Source organism: Oncorhynchus gorbuscha, linkage group LG11, assembly GCF_021184085.1.
Source record: "Oncorhynchus gorbuscha isolate QuinsamMale2020 ecotype Even-year linkage group LG11, OgorEven_v1.0, whole genome shotgun sequence".
NCBI classification, from domain to species: domain Eukaryota; kingdom Metazoa; phylum Chordata; class Actinopteri; order Salmoniformes; family Salmonidae; genus Oncorhynchus; species Oncorhynchus gorbuscha.
Genome location: NC_060183.1, coordinates 83,437,534 through 83,459,816, shown reverse-complemented (window position 1 = coordinate 83,459,816; position 22,283 = coordinate 83,437,534). Strand labels below are relative to the sequence as shown.

The following is a 22,283-nucleotide window of genomic DNA, read 5'->3' as shown; positions in this document are numbered from 1 at the left end:
CCACACACACACACACACACACACACACACACACACACACACAGGTCTCAATTAATATGAACCACTGCATGTATTCACGTCATAGGTCTCTCTTTCCAGTCGTAGCTTCCCATCATGAATGCATTATGTCACACATGGATTATAATATACTGTGTATACATGTAAACATGACCTTTACTGTGTGTGTGGGGGGCGGGGGGGGGCTGCTACAGCCTCCCTGTGGCAATAGGGAATGGCTGTATATTGTGTCCGTGCAGATCCCTTCTGTTTGGTGGGATAATTAGTGCTGTTACATCAAGGCCAAAATCAAAATGGCACGCACTGTTTCTCTCTTAATTGTTTTGTGTGTGTGTGTGTGTGTGTGTGTGTGTGTGTGTGTGTGTGTGTGTGTGTGTGTGTGTGTGTGTGTGTGTGTGTGTGTGTGTGTGTGTGTGTGTGTGTGTGTGTATGTCTCTCTTAATCACCCCCATGCCAACATTCCTACCTCCAGAGCAACACACAAACCCCATCAACACAGAGGCCAGTTTAATGTATTCTGTTATGTCCACTCACGCTTCACTGACTATGACTGGTCCACCTAGCTATCTGAAGATGAATGTACTGACTATGACTGGTCCACCTAGCTATCTGGAGATGAATGTACTGACTATGACTGGTCCACCTAGCTATCTGTAGATGAATGTACTGACTATGACTGGTCCACCTAGCTATCTGGAGATAAATGTACTGACTATGACTGGTCCACCTAGCTATCTGGAGATGAATGTACTGACTATGACTGGTCCACCTAGCTATCTGGAGATGAATGTACTGACTATGACTGGTCCACCTAGCTATCTGGAGATGAATGTACTGACTATGACTGGTCCACCTAGCTATCTGGAGATGAATGTACTGACTATGACTGGTCCACCTAGCTATCTGTAGATGAATGTACTGACTATGACTGGTCCACCTAGCTATCTGGAGATGAATGTACTGACTATGACTGGTCCACCTAGCTATCTGTAGATGAATGTACTGACTATGACTGGTCCACCTAGCTATCTGGAGATGAATGTACTGACTATGACTGGTCCACCTAGCTATCTGAAGATGAATGTACTGACTATGACTGGTCCACCTAGCTATCTGGAGATGAATGTACTGACTATGACTGGTCCACCTAGCTATCTGGAGATGAATGTACTGACTATGACTGGTCCACCTAGCTATCTGGAGATGAATGTACTGACTGTGCCCGGTCCGCTATATTCAGGTCAGTACCTTGTTCAAAGTGCAGGGCTGGAGCAGGTACCGCCTGCTGGACGGGAGGAGGACAGTCCCGGGTGTCTGAGGTTTATGGCAATTTTCTGGGCCTTTCTCAGACACCGCCTGGCGTGTACGTCCTGCTTGGCTGGCAGCTGTCTTTTATACAGTATGTGGTGGTTATTAAATCAGCATTTGGGTTTATTGGCCTCAGCGAAGCAAGGTTTCCAGTTTCAGTTCCCTCTGGGATCACGTGGTCATAGTGAACATGTGTCCTCTCTCTGTGTCTCAGAGCATTAAGGTGAGCTGGCAGCCCCCTCCTCCCAACAGCCAGAACGGGTTCATCACCGGCTACAAGCTCCGACACCGGAAGACCGGTCAACGAGGAGACCAGGAGGCCATCGAACCTAACAACTTCTGGTACCTGTTCACAGGTGAGACTTCTGGTACCTGTTCACAGGTGAGACTTCTGGTACCTGTTCACAGGTGAGACTTCTGGTACCTGTTTTTCTATCCTTCCCCTGATCTGTGCCTCGACACAATCCTGTCTCGGAGCTCTAGGGACAATTCCTTCGACCCCTTGGCTTGGTTTTTGTGGGACCATATATAGACAGGTGTGTGCCTTTCCATATCAAGTCCAATCAATTGAATTAACCACAGGTGGACTCCAATCAAGTTGTAGAAACATCTCAAGGATGATCAATGGAAACAGGATGCAGCTGAGCTCAATTTATAGTCTCATAGCAAAGGGTCTGAATAATTATGTCAATGTCAAAATGTGTTTTTCACTTTGTCATAATGGGGTAGTGCACTAATGTAGGGAATAGGGTGCCATTTGGGTCCAAAGTAGTGCACTAATGTAGGGAATATGGTGCCATTTGGGACGAATCAGTGTTTTCTTAATGGGAGACGACTCGGCTGATATGGTTTGAAGACGAAAAAAGATTGTTCAATTTGCGAGCGGCTGCATCTAAGGCAGAGACAGACTGGGGGGGGGGGGGGGGGGGTACCTGGCCTCAGGGTTATTAAGGGGGGAGGCTCCACACACCACAACAGAGATAACTACTTGTTCATTTTACTGACCTATGGTATTATTTCAATTCCAATACTGAATTGGGATGAAAAGAATATTCCTTATTATTGTGTAGTGATTCAGGTTCCTGGTCTTAAAGGACAGGGGAGGGTGTGTCCCAAATGGAACCTTATTCCCTATATAGTACACTACTATAGACCAGAGCCCTATTCCCTATATAGTACACTACTATAGACCAGAGCCCTATTCCCTATATAGTACACTACTATAGACCAGAGCCCTATTCCCTATATAGTACACTACTATAGACCAGAGCCCTATTCCCTATATAGTGCACTACTATAGACCAGAGCCCTATTCCCTATATAGTACACTACTATAGACCAGAGCCCTATTCCCTATATAGTACACTACTATAGACCAGAGCCCTATTCCCTATATAGTACACTACTATAGACCAGAGCCCTATTCCCTATATAGTGCACTACTATAGACCAGAGCCCTATTCCCTATATAGTACACTACTATAGACCAGAGCCCTATTCCCTATATAGAACACTACTATAGACCAGAGCCCTATTCCCTATATAGTACACTACTATAGACCAGAGCCCTATTCCCTATATAGTACACTACTTTAGACTAGAGCCCTAGTCCCTATATAGTGCACTAATATAGACCAGAGCCCTATTCCCTATATAGTGCACTACTTTAGACTAGAGCCCTAGTCCCTATATAGTACACTACTTTAGACCAGAGCCCTATTCCCTATATAGTACACTACTTTAGACCAGAGCCCTATTCCCTATATAGTACACTACTATAGACCAGAGCCCTATTCCCTATATAGTACACTACTTTTGACCAGAGCTTGTCTGTCCCTCTCTCTGTCTCTGTCTCTATATGTCCGTTTGTCCCTCCGTCCGTGATGATGTACTGACCCACAATCATCTGGAGAGAATAGTGATGATGTACTGACCCACAATCATCTGGAGAGAATAGTGATGATGTACTGACCCACAATCATCTGGAGAGAATAGTGATGATGTACTGACCCACAATCATCTGGAGAGAATAGTGATGATGTACTGACCCACTGATCGTTTCTCTGTAATGCAACAATGCATTTTCAGCCTTTGAATGTGCAGAAACTGCCACTAACAATGAACACACAGAGATGTGTTGATGGTTTTGAAGGACATTGAAGCTATAGCTATTGGCTCCCGAGTGGCGCTGCGGTCTAAGGCACTGCAACTCAGTGCAAGCGGTGTCACTACAGACCCTGGTTCGATTCCAGGCTGTATCACAACCGGCCGTGATTGGGAGTCTCATAGGACGGCCCAGCGTCGTCCGGGGTTGGCCGGGGGAGTAGGCCGTTATTTTAAATAAGAATTTGTTCTTTAACTGACTTGCCTGGTTAAATAAAAGGTTACATTAAAAAATATGTATATTCTTGCTCAGATTCGTCCATGGAAAAATAAACACAGAGATGTTTTTTGAAGGGTTGAAATGGAAGGAAAGGAAGAAAGGAAAGGTCATTAACACCCATCTAAGGATGTCTTGAGAGTGTTGAAAGCTGTTGTGGGGATTAAACCCGTTAGCATTCTGTATGTGTTTTCGTGTGCTGGATGTTACCACTCAACCACACAGACACTGTAGGGTGTTTAACATGTCTCTGTGATGTTGTCGTGTTCAACCCCGCCGTGTTTACAGACTCAGGTTTGTGATGAGTACTGTTTTCATTTAACATCTATATGTGTCGTCGTGTTTCTGTAAAAATATCTTTCTGACGTTGTCGTGCGTCTCTGTCTCAGGGCTGGAGAAAGGCATTCAGTACAGAGGTTTTAGTTGTGTTTAACATGTCTTTCACAACATCCTCTCCTCTTTAACATCTCTCTGTCATGTATTGTATTGTCATGTCTTGTCCCTGTGCTTTCTCTTCTCTTCGTTTCCCCCTGCTGGTCTTATTAGGTTTCTTTCTCTCTCTCTATTCCTCTCTCTCTCTATCGTTCCGTTCCTGCTCCCAGCTGTTCCTCATTCTCCTAACGACCTCGTTTACTCTTTCACACCTGTCCCCTATTTTGCCCTCTGATTAAGTCTCTATTTCTCTCTCTGTTTCTGCTTCTGTCCTTGTCGGATTCTTGTTTGCTGTTTGCTTTGCTTTTGTTCCGTCCAGTTGTATTCTGCCTCGTCATCAGATACTACGTGTGAGCAGGTGTCTCTATCCTCTACGGCCCGCGCCTACCCGAAGGGACCTGCAGTCTGTTGCCGCTAGCCCTGCAACTCTCCTCAACAACTAGAAGGGGGACTCCTGTTAAACTAGAGGATTAGTGTTTTCCCTGTTTGGACTTCCCCTGTAATGATTGAGGATTTATGTTTTCCCTGTTTGGACATTAAAAGACTCTGTTTCCGTTATATCGCTTTTGGGTCCTCACTGACCTGCATAACAGAAGAATCCGACCAAGAATGGACCCAGCGATTTCGGATTCTCTCTACTCAGCCGTCGAGTTCCAGGGAGCGATGCTAGGCAGACACGAACAGGAATTGTCTGCTGCTCGACATGCCGTTGAGACCCTGGCCGCCCAAGTCTCCGGCCTCTCGGAGGATATTCACAATCTCCGCCTCGATCCACCGGTTACCTCCTGGGCTTCCGGGTCTCCGGAGCCCAGAATTAATAACCCACCGTGTTACTCTGGGGAGCCCACTGAATGTCGCTCGTTCCTTACCCAGTGTGATATTGTGTTCTCTCTCCAGCCCAACACGTACTCCAGGGGTACTGCTCGTATCGCCTACGTCATATCTCTCCTTACTGGACGGGCTCGTGAGTGGGGCACGGCTATCTGGGAGGCAAGGGCTGAGTGTACTAACCAGTATCAGAACTTTAAGGAGGAGATGATACGGGTTTTTGATCGTTCTGTTTTTGGGAAAGAAGCTTCCTGGGCCCTGTCTTCCCTATGTCAAGGTAATCGATCCATAACGGATTACTCTATAGAGTTTCGCACTCTTGCTGCCTCCAGTGACTGGAACGAGCCGGCGTTGCTCGCTCGTTTTCTGGAGGGTCTCCACGCTGAGGTTAAGGATGAGATTCTCTCCCGGGAGGTTCCTTCCAGCGTGGATTCTTTGATTGAACTCGCCATTCGCCTCTCCTGGAACGTCTCTTGTCATGTTAAGTGTTTAGTGTCTGCTATTCCTCCTGTTTCTTCTGCCCCCTCTTCACAGGAGGAGCCTGGTGATTTGACAGGGGTGCCGGAGGAATATCATGATCTGCGCACGGTCTTCAGTCGGTCCAGGGCCACCTCCCTTCCTCCTCACCCGTCGTATGATTGTTGTATTGATCTCCTTCCGGGTACTACTCCCCCACGGGGTAGACTAGACTCTCTGTCGGCTACCGAACGTAAGGCTCTCGAAGATTATTTGTCTGTAGCTCTCGACACCGGTACCGTGGTCCCTTCCTCCTCTCCCGCCGAAGCGGGGTTCTTTTTTGTTAAGGAAGAGGACGGGACCCTGCACCCCTGCGTGGATTATCGAGGGCTGAATGACATAACGGTTAAGAATCGTTATCCGCTTCCCCTTATGTCTTCAGTTTTTGAGATTCTGCAGGGAGCCAGGATCTTTACTAAGTTGGACCTTCGTAACGCTTACCATCTCGTGCGCATCAGGGAGGGGGACGAGTGGAAAATGGCGTTTAACACTCCGTTAGGGCATTTTGAATACCTGGTTCTGCCGTTCGGTCTCGCTAATGCTCCAGCTGTCTTTCAGGCATTAGTGAATGATGTACTGAGTGACATGCTGAACATCTTTGTTTTTGTTTACCTTGACAAGATCCTGATTTTTTCACCGTCATGCCAGATTCATGTTCAGCACGTTCGACGTGTCTTCCAGCGCCTTTTAGAGAATTGTCTTTATGTGAAGGCTGAGAAGTGCGCTTTTCATGTCTCCTCCGTCACTTTTCTCGGTTCTGTTATTTCCGCTGAAGGCATTCAGATGGATCCCGCTAGGGTCCATGCTGTCAGCGATTGGCCCGTCCCTAAGTCACGTGTCGAACTGCAGCGCTTTCTCGGTTTCGCGAATTTCTATCGGCGTTTCATTCGTAATTTCGGTCGAGTGGCAGCTCCTCTCACAGCCCTTACTTCTGTCAAGACGTGCTTTAAGTGGTCCGTTTCCGCCCAGGGAGCTTTTGATCTCCTCAAGAAGCGTTTTACATCCACTCCTATCCTTGTTATACCTGACGTCACTAAACAGTTCATTGTCGAGGTAGACGCGTCAGAGGTGGGCGTGGGAGCCATTCTGTCCCAGCGCTCCCATTCTGACGATAAGGTCCACCCTTGCGCATATTTTTCTCATCGCCTGTCGCCGTCGGAACGTAACTATGATGTGGCTAACCGCGAACTGCTCGCCATCCGCTTAGCCCTAGGCGAATGGCGACAGTGGTTGGAGGGGGCGACCGTTCCTTTTGTCGTTTGGACTGACCTTAAGAACCTTGAGTACATCCGTTCTGCCAAACGACTTAATGCGCGTCAGGCTCGTTGGTCGCTGTATTTCGCTCATTTCGAGTTCGTTATTTCTTATCGTCCGGGCTCAAGGAACACCAAGCCTGATGCTTTATCCCGTCTCTTCAGTTCTTCAGTAGCCTCTACCGACCCCGAGGGGAGATTCCCTGAGGGGCGTGTTGTCGGGTTGACTGTCTGGGGAATTGAGAGGCAGGTTAAGCAAGCACTCACTCACACTCCTTCTCCGCGCGCTTGTCCTAGGAACCTTCTTTTCGTTCCCGTTCCTACTCGTCTGGCCGTTCTTCAGTGGGCTCACTCTGCCAAGTCAGCCGGCCACCTCGGCGTTCGGGGTACGCTTGCTTCTTTTTGCCAGCGTTTTTGGTGGCCCACTCAGGAGCGTGATACGCGTCGTTTCGTGGCTGCTTGTTCGGACTGCGCGCAGACTAAGTCCGGTAACTCTCTTCCTGCTTCTGCTCCTGGCCTTGCTGTGTCTAAGTCTGTCCCCAGACACGACATCTCTCCTGGTCCTGCTCCTGTCCTTGCTGTGTCTCAGTCTGTCCCCAGCCACCGCATCTCTCCTGGTCCTGCTCCTGCACTTGCTGTGTCTCAGTCTGTCCACAGCCACCGCCTCTCTCCTGTTCCTGGTCTTAGCCTTGCTGTGTCTCAGTCTGTCCCTAGTTGTTACTCTCCTGGCCTGTTTGGTCCTGATTGCTCAAACTCTTACAGTTCTCTATCCGTGTCTCATTTTTATAATAGTAATTGCACTAGATTCCCTCTTCATCGTTTCCCGTTACGGTCCTGAGGAGAGGAGTTGGGTTCCATCTCGGGACGTGCTGGACCGTTCGCTGATCGATGATTTCCTCCGTTGCCGCCAGGTTTCCTCCTCGAGTGCGCCAGGAGGCGCTCGGTGAGTGGGGGGGTACTGTCATGTATTGTATTGTCATGTCTTGTCCCTGTGCTTTCTCTTCTCTTCGTTTCCCCCTGCTGGTCTTATTAGGTTTCTTTCTCTCTCTCTATTCCTCTCTCTCTCTATCGTTCCGTTCCTGCTCCCAGCTGTTCCTCATTCTCCTAACGACCTCGTTTACTCTTTCACACCTGTCCCCTATTTTGCCCTCTGATTAAGTCTCTATTTCTCTCTCTGTTTCTGCTTCTGTCCTTGTCGGATTCTTGTTTGCTGTTTGCTTTGCTTTTGTTCCGTCCAGTTGTATTCTGCCTCGTCATCAGATACTACGTGTGAGCAGGTGTCTCTATCCTCTACGGCCCGCGCCTACCCGAAGGGACCTGCAGTCTGTTGCCGCTAGCCCTGCAACTCTCCTCAAGAACTAGAAGGGGGACTCTCCTGTTAAACTAGAGGATTAGTGTTTTCCCTGTTTAGACTTCCCCTGTAATGATTGAGGATTTATGTTTTCCCTGTTTGGACATTAAAAGACTCTGTTTCCGTTATATCGCTTTTGGGTCCTCACTCACCTGCATAACACTCTCGGTGTCGTTGTCACGTTTCCCCTCTCCTCTCAGACCTGGTGAAAGGCAGTCAGTACAGAGGTTTTAGTTGTGTTTAACATGTCTTTCACAACATCCTCTCTGTCTCAGGGCTGGAGAAAGGCATTCAGTACAGAGGTTTTAGTTGTGTTTAACATGTCTTTCACAACATCCTCTCCTCTCAGGGCTGGAGAAAGGCAGTCAGTACAGTTTCCAGGTCTCTGCCATGACAGCTAACGGCACGGGCCCGGCCAGCGAGTGGTTCACCGCCGAGACGCCAGAGAATGACCTTGACGGTAAAGACACAAACACACTTCAGTCTGTCTCTCCCCTCTGCTTCTCAAATGACATCCTATTTCTTATAGGGCACTACTTTATCTTACTTTAGACAAGATCCCAATAGACACTATTTCTTATAGGGCACTACTTCATCTTACTTTAGACAAGATCCCCATAGACACTATTTCTTATAGGGCACTACTTTATCTTACTTTAGACAAGATCCCCATAGACACTATTTCTTATAGGGCACTACTTCATCTTACTTTAGACAAGATCCCCATAGACACTATTTCTTATAGGGCACTACTTAATCTTACTTTAGACAAGATCCCCACAGACACCATTTCTTATAGGGCACTACTTCATCTTACTTTAGACAAGATCCCCATAGAGACTGGACAAAAGTAGTGCCCTAAGAAATAGGATGTCATTGGGATGCAACCCTACCCTCCTCCTGCTCTACTACCATGTCTCTATTCTCCTCTTCCTCCTCTACTACCATGTCTCTATTCTCCTCTTCCTCCTCTACTACCATGTCTCTATTCTCCTCTTCCTCCTCCACTACCATGTCTCTATTCTCCTCTTCCTCCTCTACTACCATGTCTCTATTCTCCTCTTCCTCCTCTACTACCATGTCTCTCTTCTCCTCTTCCTCCTCTACTACCATGTCTCTATTCTCCTCTTCCTCCTCTACTACCATGTCTCTATTCTCCTCTTCCTCCTCTACTACCATGTCTCTATTCTCCTCTTCCTCCTCTACTACCATGTCTCTCTTCTCCTCTTCCTCCTCTACTACCATGTCTCTATTCTCCTCTTCCTCCTCTACTACCATGTCTCTATTCTCCTCTTCCTCCTCTACTACCATGTCTCTATTCTCCTCTTCCTCCTCTACTACCATGTCTCTATTCTCCTCTTCCTCCTCTACTACCATGTCTCTATTCTCCTCCTCCTGCTCTACTACCATGTCTCTATTCTCCTCTTCCTCCTCCACTACCATGTCTCTATTCTCCTCTTCCTCCTCTACTACCATGTCTCTATTCTCCTCTTCCTCCTCTACTACCATGTCTCTATTCTCCTCTTCCTCCTCCTACTACCATGTCTCTATTCTCCTCTCCCTCCTCTACTACCATGTCTCTATTCTCTCTTCCTCTTCCTCCTCTACTACCATGTCTCTATTCTCCCCTTCCTCCTCTACTACCATGTCTCTATTCTCCCTCTTCCTCCTCTACTACCATGTCTCTATTCTCCCCTTCCTCCTCTACTACCATGTCTCTATTCTCCTCTTCCTCCTCTACTACCATGTCTCTATTCTCCTCTTCCTCCTCTACTACCATGTCTCTATTCTCCTCTTCCTCCTCTACTACCATGTCTCTATTCTCCTCTTCCTCCTCTACTACCATGTCTCTCTCTGTCTCTATTCTCCTCTTCCTCCTCTACTACCATGTCTCTATTCTCCTCTTCCTCCTCCACTACCATGTCTCTATTCTCCTCTCCCTCCTCTACTACCATGTCTCTATTCTCCTCTTCCTCCTCTACTACCATGTCTCTATTCTCCCCTTCCTCCTCTACTACCATGTCTCTATTCTCCTCTTCCTCCTCTACTACCATGTCTCTATTCTCCCCTTCCTCCTCTACTACCATGTCTCTATTCTCCTCTTCCTCCTCTACTACCATGTCTCTATTCTCCTCTTCCTCCTCTACTACCATGTCTCTATTCTCCTCTTCCTCCTCTACTACCATGTCTCTATTCTCCTCTTCCCCCTCTACTACCATGTCTCTATTCTCCTCCTCCTGCTCTACTACCATGTCTCTATTCTCCTCTTCCTCCTCCACTACCATGTCTCTATTCTCCTCTTCCTCCTCTACTACCATGTCTCTATTCTCCTCTTCCTCCTCCACTACCATGTCTCTATTCTCCTCTCCCTCCTCTACTACCATGTCTCTATTCTCCTCTTCCTCCTCTACTACCATGTCTCTATTCTCCCCTTCCTCCTCTACTACCATGTCTCTATTCTCCTCTTCCTCCTCTACTACCATGTCTCTATTCTCCCCTTCCTCCTCTACTACCATGTCTCTATTCTCCTCTTCCTCCTCTACTACCATGTCTCTATTCTCCTCTTCCTCCTCTACTACCATGTCTCTATTCTCCTCTTCCTCCTCTACTACCATGTCTCTATTCTCCCCTTCCTCCTCTACTACCATGTCTCTATTCTCCTCTTCCTCCTCTACTACCATGTCTCTATTCTCCTCTTCCTCCTCTACTACCATGTCTCTCTCTGTCTCTATTCTCCTCTTCCTCCTCTACTACCATGTCTCTATTCTCCTCTTCCTCCTCTACTACCATGTCTCTATTCTCCTCTTCCTCCTCTACTACCATGTCTCTCTCTGTCTCTATTCTCCTCTTCCTCCTCTACTACCATGTCTCTATTCTCCTCTTCCTCCTCCACTACCATGTCTCTATTCTCCTCTTCCTCCTCTACTACCATGTCTCTCTCTGTCTCTATTCTCCTCTTCCATGTCTCTATTCTCCTCTTCCTCCTCCACTACCATGTCTCTCTCTCTCTCTCTCTATTCCCTGAGGCAGGGCTGGACTCTTGTATTCAGAGTGATTGTTTTAAATATTTAGAGAGTGGTGAGGCCAAGGTGTATAAACAGTTGTAACATATTGAGCATCATACAAACCTGCTGTGCAGTCATCCCATGGGGATGATACTGGACTGCTTGACTGGCAGCCTTCAAACTCTAAAATAACAAAATGTCTAGTTCCACTGTGCCACGTCCCAAATGACAACCTATTACTAAAGTGGTGCCAACAGGGCCCACAGGTGCCAACAGGGCCCACAGGTGCCAACAGGGCCCACAGGTGCCAACAGGGCCCACAGGTGCCAACAGGGCCCACAGGTGCAAACAGGGACCACAGGTGCCAACAGGGCCCACAGGTGCCAACAGGGCCCACGGGTGCCAACAGGGCCCACAGGTGCCAACAGGGCCCACAAGTGCCAACAGGGCCCACAGGTGCCAACAGGGCCCACAGGTACCAACAGGGCCCACAGGTGCCAACAGGGCCCACAGGTGCCAACAGGGCCCACAGGTGCCAACAGGGCCCACAGGTGCCAACAGGGCCCACAGGTACCAACAGGGCCCACAGGTGCCAACAGGGCCCACAGGTGCCAACAGGGCCCACAGGTGCCAACAGGGCCCACAGGTGCCAACAGGGCCCACAGGTGCCAACAGGGCCCACAACAGGGCCCACAGGTGCCAACAGGGCCCACAGGTACCAACAGGGCCCACAGGTGCCAACAGGGCCCACAGGTGCCAACAGGGCCCACAGGTGCCAACAGGGCCCGCTTTAGTGCACTAAATAAGGAATAGAATGCCATTTGGGTCTCGGATACTAACTATGCCTGGCGCAACTTAAAAGCATTATTTTGTTTCATATAAATTCTACATAACCTGATTAGAACAAGCTTTGTCAGCCAGGCAGATAGGAAGGACAGGTCATGGAGGAGAGTGGCGAGATCAGGAAGGGGTCAATCAGGCAGATGGTTTTAAGAGATGACAAGGGACCTAATGCAATTCTAATGGATTATCACTCAATAAACTGATATTAACCTCAGAATGTCTTCTCAGCGTCCTCTTTCCTAGAGGATTATCACAAACTGTCGGATCACATTAGCTTTTAGTTAGAAGGATTTTAGTACTGTTTCTGATTGGATTGGATTTGATTTGACTCCCCCCACAAATCATTCATACAAGTCGATATACTGTGTGAAAATATCATCAAAGGATAAAAACTAAATGTTGGTCCTGAATATCTCAGCTGGTAGAGCGTGGCGCTTGACAACGCCAGGATCGTGGGTCAGATTCCCAGGAACCACCCATAGGTTAAATGTGTACACGCATGACTGTGTATATATTATCATTGTTAAACAATACCACTGATGAGTCATCGATACATAAGTTCAAACAGGCGCCATTAATACAGGTAACGAGTGGAGGACAGAGGAGCCTCTTAAAGAAGAAGTTACAGGTCTGTGAGAGCCAGAAATCTTGCTTGTTTGTAGGTGATCAAATACTTATTTTCCACCATAATTTGCAAATAAATTAATAAAAAATCCTACAATGTGATTTTCTGGGAAAAAAATGTGTCATAGTTGAAGTGTACCTATGATAAAAATTACAGGCCTCTCATCTTTTTAAGTGGGAGAACTTTCACAATTGGTGGCTGACTAAATACTTTTTTGCCCCACTGTATATATATATATATATATTATCATTGTTACATTTTAGGCCCGTTTCCATATTATCTGAATCAAATCAAATCAAATGTATATAATCAGCTGATATCTCAAAGTACTGTACAGAAACCCAGCCTAAAACCCCAAACAGCAAGCAATGCCGGTGTAGAGGCACGGTGGCTAGGAAAAACTCCCTAGAAAGGCCAAAACCTAGGAAGAAACCTAGAGAGGAACCAGGCTCTGAGGGGTGGTCAGTCCTCTTCTGGCTGTGCCGGGTGGAGATTATAAACCTAGAGAGGAACCAGGCTATGTGGGGTGGTCAGTCCTCTTCTGGCTGTGCCAGGTAGAGAGGAACCAGGCTATGAGGGGTGGCCAGTCCTCTTCTGGCTGTGCCGGGTGGAGATTATAACAACAGGGCCAAGATGTTCAACTGTTCATAAATGACCAGCATGGTCCAATAATAATAATCACAGTGGTTGTAGAGGGTGCAACAGGTCAGCACCTACATGTCAGTTGGCTTTTCATAGCCAATCATTGATCTGAAGCATTCCACTTTGTCGTACATTTTCTTTCCAGAGAGCCAAGTCCCGAATCAACCGAGTTCCCTCCACGTTCGACCCCTGCCCAACAGCATCATCATGAGCTGGACTCCTCCCCTCAACCCCAACATCCTAGTACGGGGATACATCATTGGCTACGGAGTAGGAAGTCCCTACGCCGAGACGGTCAGGGTGGACAGTAAGCAGCGATACTACGCCATAGAAAACCTGGGTGAGTTCTCTAGGGGTAGTACTGTATACTGAACATGGTCTGGTTAGTGGTAGTACTGCATACTGAACATGGTACCAGTCTGGTTAGGGGTAGTACTGTATACTGAACATGGTACCAGTCTGGTTAGTGGTAGTACTGTATACTGAACATGGTACCAGTCTGGTTAGGGGTAGTACTGCATACTGAACATGGTACCAGTCTGGTTAGTGGTAGTACTGCAGACTGAACATGGTACCAGTCTGGTTAGGGGTAGTACTGCATACTGAACATGGTACCAGTCTGGTTAGGGGTTGTACTGCATACTGAACATGGTACCAGTCTGGTTAGTGGTAGTACTGCATACTGAACATGGTACCAGTCTGGTTTGGGGTAGTACTGCATACTGAACATGGTACCAGTCTGGTTTGGGGTAGTACTGTATACTGAACATGGTACCAGTCTGGTTAGGGGTAGTACTGCAGACTGAACATGGTCTGGTTAGTGGTAGTACTGTATACTGAACATGGTCTGGTTGGTGGTAGTACTGCAGACTGAACATGGTCTGGTTAGGGGTAGTACTGTATACTGAACATGGTACCAGTCTGGTTTGGGGTAGTACTGTATACTGAACATGGTCTGGTTGGTGGTAGTACTGCAGACTGAACATGGTCTGGTTAGGGGTAGTACTGTATACTGAACATGGTACCAGTCTGGTTTGGGGTAGTACTGTATACTGAACATGGTACCAGTCTGGTTAGGGGTAGTACTGCAGACTGAACATGGTACCAGTCTGGTTAGGGGTAGTACTGCAGACTGAACATGGTACCAGTCTGGTTAGTGGTAGTACTGCAGACTCCGGTACCAGTCTGGTTAGTGGTAGTACTCTATACTGAACATGGTCTGGTTAGGGGTAGTACTGTACCAGTCTGGTGCAGACTCCGGTACCAGTCTGGTTAGTGGTAGTACTCTATACTGAACATGGTCTGGTTAGGGGTAGTACTGTATACTGAACATGGTCTGGTTTGGGGTAGTACTGTATACTGAACATGGTACCAGTCTGGTTAGTGGTAGTACTGCAGACTCCGGTACCAGTCTGGTTAGTGGTAGTACTGCAGACTCCGGTACCAGTCTGGTTAGGGTAGTACTGCAGACTCCGGTACCAGTCTGGTTAGTGGTAGTACTGCAGACTCCGGTACCAGTCTGGTTAGTGGTAGTACTGTATACTGAACATGGTACCAGTCTGGTTAGTGGTAGTACTGCAGACTCCAGTACCAGTCTGGTTAGTGGTAGTACTGCAGACTCCGGTACCAGTCTGGTTAGGGGTAGTACTGCAGACTCCGGTACCAGTCTGGTTAGTGGTAGTACAGACTCCGGTACCAGTCTGGTTAGGGGTAGTACTGCATACTGAACATGGTACCAGTCTGGTTAGGGGTAGTACTGCATACTGAACATGGTCTGGTACCAGTCTGGTGGTCTGGTTAGGGGTAGTACTGTATACTGAACATGGTCTGGTTAGGGGTAGGTACCAGTCTGGTTAGGGTAGTAGTGAACATGGTCAGTACTGTATACTGAACATGGTACCAGTCTGGTTAGTGGTAGTACTGCATACTGAACATGGTACCAGTCTGGTTAGGGGTAGGTACTGAACAGTCTGGTTAGGGGTAGTACTCTATACTGAACATGGTACCAGTCTGGTTAGGGGTAGTACTGTATACTGAACATGGTCTGGTTAGGGGTAGTACTGTATACTGAACATGGTACCAGTCTGGTTAGGGGTAGTACTGTATACTGAACATGGTCTGGTTAGGGGTAGTACTGTATACTGAACATGGTACCAGTCTGGTTAGTGGTAGTACTGCATACTGAACATGGTACCAGTCTGGTTAGGGGTAGTACTGTATACTGAACATGGTACCAGTCTGGTTAGGGGTAGTACTGCATACTGAACATGGTACCAGTCTGGTTAGGGGTAGTACTGCATACTGAACGTGGTACCAGTCTGGTTAGTGGTAGTACTGTATACTGAACATTGTACCAGTCTGGTTAGTGGTAGTACTGTATACTGAACATGGTCTGGTTAGGGGTAGTACTGCAGACTCCGGTACCAGTCTGGTTAGGGGTAGTACTGTATACTGAACATGGTACCAGTCTGGTTAGGGGTAGTACTGCAGACTCCGGTACCAGTCTGGTTAGGGGTAGTACTGTATACTGAACATGGTACCAGTCTGGTTAGGGGTTGTACTGCAGACTGAACATGGTACCAGTCTGGTTAGGGGTAGTACTGCAGACTGAACATGGTACCAGTCTGGTTTGGGGTAGTACTGCATAATGAGCAGGGTACCAGTCTGGTTAGGGGTAGTACTGCATACTGAACATGGTACCAGTCTGGTTAGGGGTAGTACTGTATACTGAACATGGTACCAGTCTGGTTATGGGTAGTACTGTATACTGAACATGGTACCAGTCTGGTTAGGGGTAGTACTGCAGACTGAACATGGTACCAGTCTGGTTTGGGGTAGTACTGCATAATGAGCAGGGTACCAGTCTGGTTAGGGGTAGTACTGCATACTGAACATGGTACCAGTCTGGTTAGGGGTAGTACTGTATACTGAACATGGTACCAGTCTGGTTATGGGTAGTACTGTATACTGAACATGGTCTGGTTGGTGGTAGTACTGTATACTGAACATGGTCTGGTTAGGGGTAGTACTGTATACTGAACATGGTCTGGTTAGGGGTAGTACTGCAGACTGAACATGGTACCAGTCTGGTTAGGGGTAGTACTGTATACTGAACATGGTCTGGTTAGTGGTAGTACTGCATACTGAACATGGTACCAGTCTGGTTAGGGGTAGTACTGCAGACTGAACATGGTACCAGTCTGGTTAGTGGAAGTACTGTATACTGAACATGGTACCAGTCTGGTTAGGGGTAGTACTGTATACTGAACTTGGTACCAGTCTGGTTAGGGGTAGTACTGCAGACTGAACATGGTACCAGTCTGGTTAGGGGTAGTACTGCAGACTCCGGGACCAGTCTGGTTAGGGGTAGTACTGCAGACTGAACATGGTACCAGTCTGGTTAGGGGTTGTACTGCAGACTCCGGTACCAGTCTGGTTAGGGGTAGTACTGCAGACTGAACATGGTACCAGTCTGGTTAGAGGTAGTACTGCAGACTGAACATGGTACCAGTCTGGTTAGGGGTAGTACTGTATACTGAACATGGTCTGGTTAGGGGTAGTACTGCAGACTCATGGTACCAGTCTGGTTAGTGGTAGTACTGCAGACTCCGGTACGACTTAGTTACGAATCCCTCCTCGGCCCCTACTCTCTATCTCCCTTTGTACCTGTGTCCCTCTATATACAGTTGAAGTCAGAAGTTTACATACACCTTAGCCAAATACATTTAAACTCAGTTTATCACAATTCCTGACAGTTAATCCTAGTAAAAAATTATTATTTATTAATTAAATATAAATGATTTATTTCAGCTTTTATTTCTCATCACATTCCCAGTGGGTCAGAAGTTTACATACACCCAATTAGTATTTGGTAGCATTGCCTTTAAATTGTTTAACTTGGGTCAAACGTTTCAGTTAGCCTTCCACAAGCTTCCCACAATAAGTTGAGTGAATGTTGGCCCATTCCTCCTGACAGAGCTGGTGTAACTGAGTCAGGTTTGTAGGCCTCCTTGCTCGCACACGCTTTTTCAGTTCTGCCAACACATTTTCTATAGGATTGAGGTCAGGGCTTTGTGATGGCCACTCCAATACCTTGACTTTGTTGTCCTTAAGCCATTTTGCCACAACTTTGGAAATATGCTTGGGGTCATTGTCCATTTGAAAGACCCATTTATGACCAAACTTTAACTTCCTGACTGATGTCTTGAGATGTTGCTTCAATATATCCACATAATTTTCCTCCCTCATGATGCCGTCTATTTTGTGAAGTGCACCAGTCCCGCCTGCAGCAAAGCACCCCCACAACATGACGCTGCCACCCCCGTGCTTCACAGTTGGGATGGTGTTCTTCGGCTTGCAAGCATCCCCCTTTTTCCTCCAAACATGACGATGGTCATTATGGCCAAACAGTTAAATTTATGTTTCATCAGACCAGAGGACATTTCTTCAACGTTCTTTGTCCCCATGAGCGGTGGCTCCTTCCTTGCTGAGCGGCCTTTCAGGTTATGTCGATATAGGACTCGTTTTACTGTGGATATAGATTCTTCTGTACCTGTTTCCTCCAGCATCTTCACAAGGTCCTTTGCTGTTGTTCTGGGATTGGTTTGCACTTTTCACACCAAAGTACTTTCATCTCTAGGAGACAGAAAGCATCTCCTTCCTGAGCAATAGGACGGCTGCGTGGTCCCATGGTGTTTATACTTGCGTACTATTGTTTATACAGATGAACGTGGTACATTCAGTTGTTTGGAAATTGCTCCCAAGGAGACTTGTGGAGGTCTACATGTTTTATGAGGTCTTGGCTGATTTCTTTAGATTTTCCCATGATGTCAAGCAAAGAGGCACTGAGTTTGAAGGTAGACCTTGAAATACATCCACAGGTACACCTCCAATTGACTCAAATGATGTCAATTAGCCTATCAGAAGCTTCTAAAGCCATGACGTTGTAGCTGTGGGTTGTAGCTGTGGGTTGTAGCTGTGGGTTGTAGCTGTGGGTTGTAGCAGTGGGTTTTAGCAGTGGGTTGTAGCAGTGGGTTGTAGCAGTGGGTTGTAGCAGTGGGTTTTAGCAGTGGGTTGTAGCTGTGGGTTTTAGCAGTGGGTTGTAGCTGTGGGTTTTAGCAGTAGGTTGTATCTGTGGGTTGTAGCTGTGGGTTTTAGCAGTAGGTTGTAGCAGTGGGTTGTAGCTGTGGGTTGTAGCTGTGGGTTGTAGCAGTGGGTTGTAGCAGTGGGTTGTAGCTGTGGGTTGTAGCTGTGGGTTTTAGCAGTGGGTTGTAGTAGTGGGTTGTAGCAGTGGGTTGTAGCTGTGGGTTGTAGCAGTGAGTTGTAGCTGTGGGTTGTAGCAGTGGGTTTTAGCAGTGGGTTGTATCTGTGGGTTGTAGCTGTGGGTTGTAGCTGTGGGTTGTAGCTGTGGGTTGTAGCAGTGAGTTGTAGCATTGAGTTGTGACTGTGGGTTGTAGCTGTGGGTTTTAGCTGTGGGTTGTAGCAGTGGGTTGTAGGAGTGGGTTTTATCTGTGGGTTGTAGCTGTGGGTTTTAGCAGTGGGCTGTAGCAGTGGGTTGTAGCTGTGGGTTGTAGCAGTGGGTTGTAGCTGTGGGTTGTAGCTGTGCTACTGTTCGTGCTCTATGCCTAATGAATACATTCTGGAAGGGTAATCCATCTGCAAATGTTGCATATTTATTATTAATGATGATGTTAGTGCTTGAATCTTTTTAGGGAGACTGGCTCGGATGAGATTGTCATGGTCGACCCGTCTGACCTCTCTCTGTTGTCCTGTGGCAGGTCCTCTATGGGTGATGTATGGAGGACACTGTCAGAACGATACCAGACAGTCCACATCCAGGACTTAATAACCGTAGCTGTTGAAGACAGGTTGTCTGTTAAAAACTTCTTAGGGCTGAAATCCCGTTAACGGGAGCGATATGACAACAGCCAGTGAAAGTGCATGGCGCCAAATGCAAAACAACAGAAATCTCATAATTAACATTCCTCAAACATACATGTATCATATAACCGTTTTAAAGGTCATTTTGTTTTAAATCCCACCACAGTGTCCGATTTCAAATAGGATTTACGGCGAAAGCACCACAAACGATTGTTAGGTCACCATATAGCCACAGACAAACACAGACATTTTTTCCAGCAAAAGATTGTCCAGCCAGAGTCACAAAACCCACAAATAGAGAGAAAATTCATCACTAACCCTTGATCATCTTCATCAGATGACACTCATAGGACTTCATGTTACACAATACATGTATGTTTTGTTTGATACATTTCCTATTTATGAAAATCTGAGTTTACATTGGCACGTTACGTTCACTAGTTCCAACAACATCCAGTGATTTTTGCATAGCCACATCATTCAACATAAATACTCATCATAAATGTAGATGATAATACGAGTTCTACACATGGAATTATAGATATACCTCTCCTTAATGCAACCGCTGTGTCAGATTTTTAAAAATACTTTACAGAAAAAGAAACCTATGCAATAATCTGAGACGGCGCTCAGAAGTAAACGTCACAATAGCCGCAATGATGGCATCAACATAAACAAGAAATTACATGATAAATATTCCCTTACCTTTGATGATCTACATCAGAAAGCACTCCAGGAATCACAGGTCCACAATAAATGTTTGTTTTGTTCGAAAATGTACGTTATTTATGTCCAAATACCTTCTTTTGTTAGAGTGTTTGGTATACATATCCAAACGCTAATTCTGGTCAGCGTTATATTGGACAAAAACTTCAAAAAGTGATATTACCGGTCGAAGAAACATTTCAAACTAAGTACAGAATCAATCATTAGGATGTTTTTAACATATAGCTTCAATGATGTTCCAACTGCAGTATTCCTTCTTGTCTTCATGAGCAATGGAACGCAAGTGACTAACATGAGAAAAAAGCGTGATCAGAAATGGCTGACTGCCAGACACCTGATGCATTCTGCTCTCATTCACTCCCACAACACCATAGAAGTCTCATTGAAATGTCTATTGATGGTTGACATCTAGTGGAACCCCTAGGCAGTGCAACATCATTAATATCTCAAGGGGATTTCATTAGGGACTCTGGTGAATACATACAAAGCTCAGATTTCTCACTTCCTGTTTTGATTTCTTCTCAGGATTTTGCCTGCCGTATGAGTTATGTTATACTCACAGACATCATTCAAACAGTTTTACAAACTTTAGAGGGTTTTCTATCCAATACTACTAATAATATGCATATATTAGCAACTGAGACTGAGGAGCAGGCCGTTTACTTTGGGCAACTTATTCATCCAAGCTACTCAATAAGCCCCCCAGCCATAAGAGGTTTCAACTCCCAGGTCAACAGCTGTTGAAGACAGGTTGTCTGTCAACTCCCAGGTTACCAGCTGTTGAAGACAGGTTGTCTGTCAACTCCCAGGTCACCAGCTGTTGAAGACAGGTTGTCTGTCAACTCCCAGGTCAACAGCTGTTGAAGACAGGTTGTCTGTTAACCACCAGGTCACCAGCTGTTGAAGACAGGTTGTCTGTCAACCCCCAGGTCACCAGCTGTTGAAGACAGGTTGTCTGTCAACCCTCAGGTCACCAGCTGTTGAAGACAGGTTGTCTGTCAACTCCCAGGTCAACAGCTGTTGAAGACAGGTTGTCTGTCAACTCCCAGGTCAACAGCTGTTGAAGACAGGTTGTCTGTCAACTCCCAGGTCAACAGCTGTTGAAGACAGGTTGTCTGTCAACTCCCAGGTCAACAGCTGTTGAAGACAGGTTGTCTGTCAACTCCCAGGTCAACAGCTGTTGAAGACAGGTTGTCTGTCAACTCCCAGGTCAACAGCTGTTGAAGACAGGTTGTCTGTTAACCACCGGGTCACCAGCTGTTGAAGACAGGTTGTCTGTTAACCACCAGGTCAACAGCTGTTGAAGACAGGTTGTCTGTCAACCCCCAGGTCAACAGCTGTTGAAGACAGGTTGTCTGTCAACCCACACCACAGCTGGAAGATGACAAACATCTCCATGGGACTACTGTTGATGACAAACATCTCCATGGGACTACTGTTGATGACAAACATCTCCATGGGACTACTTGATGACAAACATCTCCATGGGACTACTGTTGATGACAAACATCTCCATGACTACTGTTGATGACAAACATCTCCATGACTACTGTTGATGACAAACATCTCTATGACTACTGTTGATGACAAACATCTCCATGGGACTACTGTTGATGACAAACATCTCCATGACTACTGTTGATGACAAACATCTCCATGGGACTACTGTTGATGACAAACATCTCCATGGGACTACTGTTGATGACAAACATCTCCATGGGACTACTGTTGATGACAAACATCTCCATGGGACTACTGTTGATGACAAACATCTCCATGGGACTACTGTTGATGACAAACATCTCCATGGGACTACTGTTGATGACAAACATCTCCATGGGACTACTGTTGATGACAAACATCTCCATGACTACTGTTGATGACAAACATCTCTATGACTACTGTTGATGACAAACATCTCCATGGGACTACTGTTGATGACAAACATCTCCATGACTACTGTTGATGACAAACATCTCTATGACTACTGTTGATGACAAACATCTCCATGGGACTACTGTTGATGACAAACATCTCCATGGGACTACTGTTGATGACAAACATCTCCATGGGACTACTGTTGATGACAAACATCTCCATGGGACTACTGTTGATGACAAACATCTCCATGGGACTACTGTTGATGACAAACTGACTAATGACAAACATCTCCTTCATGTCAATGTTGACCTTCTGACAAACTGTAAGCCTTCAGTCAATGTTGACCTTCTCAGAGTTGATAGGAACAGAAGGAGACAAGTATAGTAATCAGTATTTACTATTCTGAGTGTAATAGGATTAATCCACAAGATATGTCTAGAGAATTATGCTGTTTTCTAAAACTGGTGGTCATAAATGTGAAGTATTTCCATTACTGCTAAGAGTTTTATCAACAGAATCTATTAGTATTTCAGAGTTATCTTTAGGCCAATGTTTATTCGATTTCTTCTTTAAATATACCGACCGTCAGTGTGGG

The 22,283-nt window shown here is 46.4% G+C and overlaps 1 protein-coding gene across 1 annotated transcript in view; it reads left to right on the top strand.

Annotated features, from left to right (window-relative positions):
- LOC124047738 (netrin receptor DCC-like) overlaps positions 1-22,283 on the top strand; it is a 434,005-nt gene that overhangs the window by 399,233 nt on the left and 12,489 nt on the right. Inside the window, exons 13-15 of the mRNA XM_046368043.1 lie at positions 1,541-1,682; positions 8,436-8,546; positions 13,347-13,541. Coding sequence (XP_046223999.1) covers positions 1,541-1,682; positions 8,436-8,546; positions 13,347-13,541 — 448 coding nt within the window. The remainder of the gene's footprint in view (positions 1-1,540; positions 1,683-8,435; positions 8,547-13,346; positions 13,542-22,283) is intronic.